This window comes from Athene cunicularia (genome assembly GCF_003259725.1).
Source record: "Athene cunicularia isolate RWA chromosome 1 unlocalized genomic scaffold, athCun1 chr1_part2, whole genome shotgun sequence".
NCBI classification, from domain to species: domain Eukaryota; kingdom Metazoa; phylum Chordata; class Aves; order Strigiformes; family Strigidae; genus Athene; species Athene cunicularia.
In genome coordinates this window covers 7665566-7676303 of record NW_020799092.1, presented here as the reverse complement: position 1 = coordinate 7676303, position 10738 = coordinate 7665566, and the positions used below count along the sequence as shown (strand labels likewise).

Genomic DNA, 10738 nt, shown 5'->3' with positions numbered 1-10738 from the left:
CCCGCCCAGCTTTTGTTTTCAATGTGTGATTCATTATTGCTCAGTGTCTTATGTAAACCTTTATTCTAGTGCAAAACGGACTTAAATGGGACACGGTCTAAGCACTCTGAGAATAGCTACAAATGACCCCTTATACAGGCCAGTGATTCAGGCCTGACTGTGTGTTTCTTCTGGTTCCACTGTAGTTATGAGGGAGCTTGCAAACAGGAGTATGTCCTTAAATACAGGCTTTCGTCTTCTAGCTCTTTTCTTTAAGGTTGTCAGTTCCCATTTTGGAATCTATCACTGTCTGCTGTGGCTTGGTTGGTTTTTTGGTTTTTTCTTCCCCCTAGGAGTCTACAATGATTTATTTGCAAACTGCAGAAGCTTTGGTCTCCCACACTAAATTGTCTGCTTGCAGTTCTAAACCCTCAGTAACTCTTCAGACAATGAATTTATTTGTTTCTGCTGTGTATGCAATCATGTTATTCACATTATCATTTGGTAATTGCATCAAGACACTTGCCTTGGTCATCAGCTGCAGGATCTGTGTGTAGTTTCCACCATCAGGGAACTTCACAAATAAATTGTAAGCTATATTTTATGCATCTTTAAATCAGATCTGTACTTTACCTGTACAGCTGACTTGGGATAAAAATTATAGCCAGTATAACTGAATCCCTGAGGAAAATAAGCAGAGTAATTTTTATTGTTAGGCTTATCTTTGCCGGTATAGCAGTGCAGTTAAAAATGCATCCCATAGCTCTGGTTAACTTTACTATGAAATTTTAAAATGCTGATTTAGTACCTGGCATTATAGAATACCCGAGCAAAGAGAAATGTTAGAGAAAATGTAATGAACATGAGCTTCCTTGTAGTTAACAGCAAAGCCCTTTTACAGTAATAGGGAAAAGTATGTAATAGCATTTATACCCTTTCTTGTTGCCAGTTTGATGTAAAAGCTCTTGTATCAAAGAGAACTGGGCCTAAACACAATAAAACCATGGTGACTTTCAGAATTTTCATTTGTATTATTTGAAAATTAACCATATCACATAGCCATGTGACACTATCAGGTTAGAAAACTGATGTTTTCTAGGTCAACTAGATCCAAATGGTTGCTTTAACATGTTTTTGTTTTTGACATTCTAGCAAACAATGCACTTGTTAAAAACCTAATTAATGCTAGAGCAGACAAACAAACCAACAAAAGAGTCACTTAGAGGCACTGTTCATAGGAGTTAGAGATGGAAGAGCTCCGTTAGGTCATCTGCCTATTCCCCTAATAGTACTAGTCTGTTTTCTTCAATCAGAAGGAGAGTTGGTTAACTGAGCAAGAGGGTAAAGACAGAAGAAATGGCACTGGGGAGTGACAGAGCAACAAGATGGTGATAGGAGGGAATACAAAAAAGAACCATGTGAGCAGTGGGCTTAGAAATCAAGGTTAAAGCACATTGCATTTGGAGGTCATTCACAAAGAGGATTTCTTTAGGGTACTTGCCTATTTCTGTAAATAAAATAGGAAGGATTGTGTGGTTATGCAGGAAAGGTATTAAGACAAAACTAACTATTGAATAAAGAGACACCATACAGAGATGTACAGCTGCTTTACATACTGTATTGGAAGTGGCTGATGATAGGTTTTAATTTTTTTTCAGTTGAGAAGAATCACACTTTAGACTCCATGTTGTATAAGTGTAATTCACAGTTCATATTGTAAATTTTCTGCAATATCGGGCAAATTAATTTTAGCCTGAAGTTGAATAGATCCCTAGTTAGGTTCTCCTTAGAGTCAGTTACAACAAATTAATCAGTTTTCTATTTCTGGTGAACTCTTTTCTTCCCTTTAGCCTTCTTGATAATCCGGTTTGTCAAGCACATGTTCTTTTTGTGTTTCAGAAGTAGTTATCCTTCACCTTGCCTAGCCTTGCTACCTTTCAGGTGAACTGATACAAGTTTTCTTGTACAACAGGTTCAGCATTACTGAACTCAAATAATAATTTTAGCACTGGGTCAAAAAATTGGCATTATTTCCTAGAGACATTTCTCACCTGAGTGCTGACTGCATTGACTTGACTTTGGCAACATTGTCCTGTGTTTATTTAATCTCATGAAGCCAACTCTGCTTTTAGAGTTGTGTTATAGATATAAATGTTACTAAATATGAAGCTTGATGGACTAGCTGAATATTTTCATTTCTTTATGTTCTCTGTTTTTAGGTTTTTCTAATTAATTAATTGTGCTCATATGATCTGGATTGTTTTTTACTTAAACATAATAAAAACTATGATACTTATTTTAAGAGGAGCATTTTTCAGTTTTATTCAAAGTATTGAAACTAGTTTAAATTAAACCAAATAAATTGCTCAAGCCAGAACATAAGTGCCTGAACAGTCTTTTGATCTATGTTGAAAATACATATGTCTAATGCAGTCTGAGGACCAAACCTGTGAGCTGAATATTCAGGTTTGGGAAAGCTCAATAGAAGTGCATGTGAAAGCTATTAAGTATAAAATTTTCAAAAGTGCTAGTAAGTGTATGTTCTGCTGACTGAGGACGCCAATTAAATTCAGACACCAGAGTGAAAAGAGTAGGCTTATTTTACTGTGATAATTAAAGGGTATAACTAAGTACTACAAAAAATTAAGCAGTAAGAAAAATATAGAACAGTACACTTAACTATTACTACATACAGTTAAGCAAGGCAATACACCTAATCATTACTACATGACAGGGAGAACAGTGGTTAAGAAAGACACCTCACCACTTGCACACGTTACCATCATCCAGATCTGCTGGGGAGACCCAGTTACAGCAAGGATTTGCAGAGGCTTTCCCTCCAAGTGGGAAGTCCTATGCAGTGCATTCACCCATAGGTGAAGCTTCCAAAGTCATAGCAAGTGGGTCCAGCCTTATATACCAAAAATCACCAAGCCGGAATAACTTACACCTTTGTTTTGAGCAGAAACATCTGTTTTCATCATCCTGTTGGATTCCACAGAAAGCCTGGCTGGGGCTCAGGGCGGGGAGGGGAGAACAAAGGGAATTTCTAACAAGACAAACACTAAGCAAGGGCAGTTGGATACACATTCTCACAGCTTTTCATCCTCACTACTAACTACATTATTCAGGCCCTAGCATTACAGTGTTAGACAAACAATGGTCCTTCACATGTTGGGAGGAGACTAACCTCCCTAAGGCTTACCTTTTCTTTATATAAGAGTTAGATTGGAACTAAGTACTAGTGTGAGGGACCACTATTATCCAACTGAGTATATTGTGATAAAACATGCTAAAAGATTTGCAAGGATTATTTTATCGTTGAGATCTTCTATAAAATTAAAGACAGAATTACTCAACACCAGGCCTTTATTTTAGTACTGTTTCTCAGTCATGCAATGACATATGAATCCTATCTTTTAACAAAATTTAATCTAGCATAATTTTTACACTTTTTCTCTCATACAGACTTTACTGTAATGACAAAATCAATGTGTAATTTCAGTATTTTTCAAGGAAAAATGTGAGATACTAACCTGTTTCCAATTTAGTAAAAGCAGTTACATATACCATAAAGAAAATGTTAGCTCTACACCACAATGTAGGAAATACTGTCATGCTTGTGTAATTGCATAGCAACTTGATGCAGACTTGAGTCACTTTTGAGGAGACATTGACCCAGTGGCTCAAATGTATTTTTAGAATAACATCAGTGTTTTAATGGATGTAGTTTTAAATCTACCATGCTAATAAACACAAAGGGCAAATTTATGCTTGGCTATCTCCCTTGGCAATGTTGGCACTAAACTAGGGAGTAATTTTCCCTATTACATTTAACAACATGTTTCAGATTTAAAAGCCATGGAGTCATTAAAATATGACTCCATCAATTAGAAAGTAATTGCGGTATGCCTTTCTAGTGCTGAGGGATTAACTCATTCTCAGTGCGGTTAACAAAAGCAGTTAGCTACTTGCCTTAAATATGAGTTAAATCTGTAAAACATAATGACTTCATGGAGAACAGGATTGGCCCCATGGCACATGCCCATGTGGCTGTTGACTTCACTGAGTTCAGTGGGAATCTTGAACAGAAGGGCAACAGGATCAAGCCCCTAGGGACTGTTCCTGTAGGTGTTCCACACTTCAAATTCACACACAAGTTTTGTATCTTTTTAAAGATCATGAAAAAGAATATCAAACTGTATCCAGCTTCAGTCCTCTCTGTGTTGATACCAGCACTTGCTTTAGGGCAACTTCATAAAGAAGAGATGGGAAGAAGCTGAAGCATAATGGTTTAATTTTGTCAGTACTGTCACCAGTAATGATTATCAGAAAAATCGAACTTTGCATACTAGATATTAGACAAAAATCAGCAATGGAGCTGATTGAGAAATTCTTGCTCCACAGTTGGCAGTTACTATCCTGTTAGCTGGTAACCATCATAGTTTCCAACCTAATTCACTGCAGTGAAGAGAAACATCAGTTGTCTTAATTCATTGCAGAATACTTAACCATTATAAACTGATGGTGTCGTGAAGGCCTTCTGGGATTTTACCACTGAATTCGGAAGTATTTGAAGAATTACAGGGAAAGCAAGCACCTATATTATACAGTGCTTAGTTCAGACTGTCCCTCAATTTGGGTAACATGGTAGCCCTGCTAGGGTATGACACTGAGTGCCACTGAACTCTACCAAAAAGGCTTGTCTTTCTGGAGTAAAAAGCCCCTAAGCTTTAACATATTTTTAATAAGGTTTTAAGGTAAAGCATATTAGTGCATTGTAAAGAGATCTGTGATTTGTTGTGGCAAATCCTCCTTTAATTGCCAGGAAGGAGCCTGTAGCAGTGATTGCATGTCTCGCTGTAGTTAGAAAATGAGAGGAACGAAAGGGTTAAAGCTGATGGTGAGAAAAGGCCTCCTTGGGGCGTTGGAGGGGAGGGGAAGTGAGAACTGCTGTGTCTGGGAGTTTGCTTTTTCTTTTGTTGGTAGCAAGTTTACTATCTGTTAAAGGTCTACTGAAAATACCACTTCCCCCTCCTCCTCTACCATATCCTCGAGATCTGCATAAAGTAAAAAAATCAAGTAATTTGCCTTGTGTGTGTGTGATGTTTCACAGCCTGTGAGCCATGCAGCCCCAGTCCTGGCCCCACAGATTGGTGGTTGCTGCAGGACTGTGGTGGCTGGTGTCTCCCTGGCACTGCCATCCACCCTACACACAGCCCTCCTTGGAGGGTGACAGCTGCTCCCTGGTTAAGAGCTTGGGGCAGGGATCTCACAGGTCTGACCATGCAGGGTTTACTGTGCACCTCTTTCCTTCAGGGACGCTTGATAGGTTTGATCTGGGGCCTTCCCACCCAAGATGCAGCAAGGCTGAAGTGTGGCAGGGTGAGAAGCCACCGAGTGGTGGAGCAGCCAGTACAGGCTCCTGCTAGGGCTTTTCCCTTTTAGGGTTGAAAGCCCCTTTCCTTTCAGCCCTTGCAACAACATCCCTTAGTACCTTTGTCTTTCCTTCACACCCTTAGACAGCTCTTCTGACCAGGCTGACTGTTCCCCCATAGCCAAACATCCCTGGCATCATCTCAGCAGCTAACCATTCCCCCTGCCATACCCTCCATCTTGCCAGTTGTGCTTGCCTTAAGCCATCCTCCTAGCCATCCCCTTCATGGCCCGTCCCCCAGAGAGTCTTGCTCCTGGCACCTTCTTCCTTCTCCCAAACCTCTACTGTCACTTCACCTTTCCAGCTCTCTCTTAAAGGCTGCTTGGAAACAAGAAATGCTGTCAGGGCTGTACTTGTCTCCTTCACTCTGTTCTGTTGGATTTGATATACATTTACTGGCTACTGGCAAGGAAGGTCTAGCTAGTACAGGAGGATCCACAAAGATGCTAGCCTGATGCTGTAGAAAGTGGAGATCTAGCTTTTAGGTGGATGGCTTACACCTCTCTGTGTTATCCTTCTGTTGCTGAACAGAAGGATGCCTAGAATTATCATTCCTTTTGTTTCCTTTTTAGCATGCTCAGTGGCAGAACCCTTAAGTTCAACATAGTAGACATTTCAAAACACTATGATTATATATATTTATATAGGTGGGCATTCCTTATTACTGCCTTCATTTAATGAAGGATTTAACAAAAATAATTCTTTCCCTTTTACTTCCATTCTGCCTAGTCAGGTTTCTCTGAGAAAAGGCAAAAGCAAATCTGTTAGGTGGATGCTTTAGTAGAGAAACTGGGAGCTGATGGAACTGAGTAGAAAACAGTTTGTTTATTCAGCCTAGAATGAAAGACTTATGATGCTGTCCATACCATTCCACATTTCAGAGCAATGATCTAAGTCAAGATGCTGTCTCTCCTATAAAGCCCTGAAATATAGTTGTGCAAAATAATGCAACTGAAGTAAAACAGAAACCCTAGAAGGTGAAAATTTGTGTTAAGAAACTACCAAAAGGTTCTCGCTAATACATTTAGTGATAATGATCATCTACCCCTTAAAAGATTTAACTGAATGTGTATGAACTTTTCTGCAATGTGCATAGAATTTGATTTCTTCTGGTTTTACTTCTTCTAGGGCTGTCAGAATGAGTGCACAGCTGGAGGATGTTCAGGCGAAACAGCAAAGCACATGACTGAATCTTTCAAGGTATGTTTGCTAAAAGATGAGTGTCTGAAGCATTTCAGTAGATGGTGCCAGACAGCATCTGTAACATGGTAGTGATCGTTGTGCAGGGGTTCATAGCTACTGACACACTTGTACATAGTAATTCCATAAATAATTCTGTAAATTGTGTTTGTTGAAAATTTTTTCAATGTAGAAATCAAGAATGTTACAAGAAGAACTTTATTATTGTTCCAGGTACTAGCTAAAATGTTAGTAGCAAAAATTAAAATGGTATAGGTGATTTTATTTTAAACTCTTACATTTTCCAAAAGCAATAGAAATAAAGATTGGTTTCCCCCATTAAGGTTTTTTCCAAACAAAGTCTATGTAACTATTATTTGTTAAACTTCGGCACTATGAATGGTGTTCAAAACCAGATTTTTCCATCTGGTCTCAAACTTGTAGAGCTAAGGATCTCGGGAGGTCTCCAAAGCACACCATAGCTCTGGCACATTATCAGCACTCAAAAGCAAACAGACCTGTCATAATAAGGAATACCAAGCAGCTGCCAGGAACTGACATGAAATTGAATTCCTCTTTTTTTCATTTTAATCTTATGCTTAGAACTGAGCTCAGTTAAGATACCACTCTTCCTCTGCCTCCTTCCTGAATGCAGTGCTAGTAACTAAGAGCTCATTTTAAACACTGTATGGACATAGATGTCAACTTTTAATTTTCTATTGGAATGGTAAAGCCCATCAGCATGTGCTCCTTTTGAATTTTACCTTCTATTGTCATTCCCTTGTTTTTTTTCTGCCTTTCGACTTCTTTTGCCTTTATTCCTTATGTCACACATCTGTAATTCTTTCTCCCCCTCTATTTCCCTGTTTTGCAATCTTTAAAAAGCCTCATCTATATTTTGCAGATGTTTAAAAATAGTACCCAGAAAAAGATGACCTCACATGTGCTTTTTCAGCAGTTCCCTTCCCGTTATTGTGGACTATTGTCAGCAGTACATGAGATGAAATTATAGTTATACACTTTGTAACTGTCACATTCTTCCTGATGTTTTTTGGGCAGTGTCATTGCTGTGCAGTCTTTTGAATTATGCTTAAGTAGTTATTTCCCTTTTAGTTGCCATGCTTTAGCCAGATACAGGAAATAAATGGTGCTTGCCATGTAGCAACATGCCATTCTCAGCCCTTCCCAGTTCTCTTCCTCCTTTCTTTGCATTGTATCTCTGGCAATTCTGCCCAAGAAGGAATATTTAGGATGACATTTTAGCCAGAAGGTCTGATATGGAAAGTGCTGAAAAAAACAGTTTTGAAACCTCAAGAATTCACAAGTATGGAGTGTAGAGTTTTTTCACTTTTAATAAATAGTCATGATAGATTTTCAGTAGATTCATTCAGTAAAGTGTGCTACTGTATATGAAAACAGAGAGAAGACTCCTGTGTAACTGCACTGTACTGTTTCATTCCACTCACTGACACAGTCCAGAAGAGAGACAGAGTGACAACAAACTCTGTTAGTGTTTGGGTTGTAGGTGAACTGGACATAAACTAAAGCAGACTTAAGGCTGGACATAACTGGACATAAACTAAAGCAGACTTAAGGCAGAAGCTAAAGCTCCAAATATTGGGTGTCACAAAACTGGATTTAATAGTTTTCTTTCTATTGAAACTTGTATGTCAGCCAGAATGGCAAATTATTGTAGTGGAGAGCCTGTGTGAGGGTAAAAATATATTAGCAGGTGGGACAGATGGTCATAAAGGGAATAATACTAGAAAAAACAGCTGGCTCAGGCTGACATCTACTTCGTAAGTCCATTCCTACCTTATGGCTGTTTCTGAAGATTAGCTGCAGTCACCAATAAGGGTTACATTTCTTTTTTAGTAGATATTGTACTGTGGGGGTTGTGTGTATGATAGTTATGATAGGAATACAGGTATTGATTGCAGTGTCATGCATTATAATAATTATTTGCAGTCTCTTTAACTTCATTGTCAAAATAAAAACTTAATAAATTAAGGAAAAAATGACACCAGACAATGACAAATAAAATAACCTGGTTTCATTCTAGGGAACTTCACAAACATTTCTGTGGAATACAGTGTTGGTTACAACTTCAGAAATTATAGCTAATAATATTTCAAAGGAATCAAGTTCACCCATGGGACTGACTGTGCTGAAGAAAGCTGCAATTTTGTGCCAGTAACCTAAGTAATCCAAGATTGTGGGAATGTAGAAAACAGGGTATGGTTTTGTTTTATGCTTACAGAAAACATATTGTTTAAAGTCTATGATGACCAATATTTAAATGCCAGATTAGCCCTCTAAAGACATTTCTTTTTAGAATGCAGTGCTGTGTTTTTTAGGTGGTGTGAGCTGCTTTGAATTTTACTGCAATTTCTGCCTGACTTGGAAAGATGGACTCAAAGAGTCCCTATACACCAGGAAGGAAGGAAGGAGTGAATGCTACACACAGCTTTTCTAGCAAGCAGTAAGCCCCTCTGTTAGCTGCTCTCTGGTTTTGATTCTCACGGGCTGCTTTTAAGTCAGTAGGTCAGAACAGGCACTTCGTTCATTTTAACTGCTACTGAACTACTTAATTTGACTCACATTTGCATTTAAAAATCTTATCCTGACTGGTCTCTGACTTATAAGATACTTAATGTATCCCATTTAGAGTTAACACATAACCAGAGATCTTGGGACAGATAAGAAACATGTAAGGAAATAGTGATTATGCTAGAATTTCCTGTATTGTAGAAAATGTCAAATCTCCAGGTTTTATCTACCCAGCTCCTTCCACTAGAGTGAAATCTTCCTCTCTCCCCCAACTGTTGTATACACACATATTTATTTATTTAACTAACTCGCTGTGGTTTGTGACCAGAACCTAAGAAGTTATACTTGTAGTTTTTGACTGTTGTCAGCATTGGATCTCTAGGAGGGGAGTATGAAATCGGTAGTGGAAAGTGCAGTCATCTTCTGTACCACTGAACATATTTCAGAATGTTGAGTCAAGAAATGCACAGATCTGGTTTTGCTCTTACACATGGGGTTTTTTGCATTCAGTAATACCATGAAATAGCAGGCAGTTATGTCTAAGGCACTTAAGGTTTCAGATTAAAAAATCTGGTAATTTCTTTAATGCATTCATTCTGCTTATTGTGCTGTCACAAGACAGAATGAATGTTGTCTGGATAATGTATCAGTCTGTTTCCATATGTAACTTTAATTTGGTTTCTTTTAATGTGTGTATTAGCTCTCACTTTGCATTCATAATACTTGGCTTTAATAAACTAAAGGCATCTATGTTTGCCTTTATTTTTCCTCATGTTATCAATCCATATCCAGAAAGATTATTTTAGTTTTCATGTAACCTTTTGTCATGGAATACATTTTCTCTTTGAGACTGATACATGAAACACTTTAAGAAGGTATTGCCTTTTCCTGTTGTGTTTCTCTATATTTTAATGATCTGAAGCTATGTAGAATTAGTTGAGCATCTTATTGGTGCAAAGTTCAGTTCTTTTGTTTTAATTTTTAATGGCTTATTTAGTGTACCAAATGGTGCAAAAACTTATAGGGAATACTGACTAGTCTCCTATGCCAAATAAAGCAGCTGCGATTTACAAGAGAATCTGGATTGACTTTCTAATATGAAGACTTGTGGTAGTGGAATGAAAAATGTTTAAGTGGAGCTTCTGTATCTGAATGGCTCCTTGTGTTACTCTAAATAATTGTGAGTGTTCCTGCAGTCTTGTGCAGACAGACCCAACCTTCCCAGCCTCTGAGCCAGTGGCATGTGAGCCCACAGCAGACTAGAAGCTATATAGGCAGGTTAGCGCAGTGCTGTGCTCAAACTAATAATCCCTGTTGAAATCTTGGACTTGCTAGACTGAATACAGTGCTATGCTAATATGTTTGCATGGCTTCCAGTTTGAAGCTAGCTCACATCTAGCTGTGTGAGATTCTGGATACAGTGAATTTTCTGTAATGATGTATGATTTAGTATTTGTTTCTTGCATCGCTATAATGTTTTAGAGTCCAAACTGTGAACTAGCTGGAATTGTGCTAGGTATTGTACAAATTAGAATGTAAAGATTAAACAACAAATAAAGAACCAAAATCTCTGACAGTGTTTCCACAGGATCT

At 38.2% G+C, this 10738-nt stretch overlaps 1 protein-coding gene across 2 annotated transcripts in view; it reads left to right on the top strand.

The window, feature by feature from the left end:
- The window catches only part of BCAT1 (branched chain amino acid transaminase 1), a 63460-nt gene that overhangs the window by 7931 nt on the left and 44791 nt on the right, over positions 1 to 10738 (top strand). For both annotated transcript variants that reach the window (XM_026864300.1, XM_026864293.1), the window contains exon 2: positions 6545 to 6616. In XM_026864300.1, coding sequence (XP_026720101.1) covers positions 6545 to 6616 — 72 coding nt within the window. The remainder of the gene's footprint in view (positions 1 to 6544; positions 6617 to 10738) is intronic.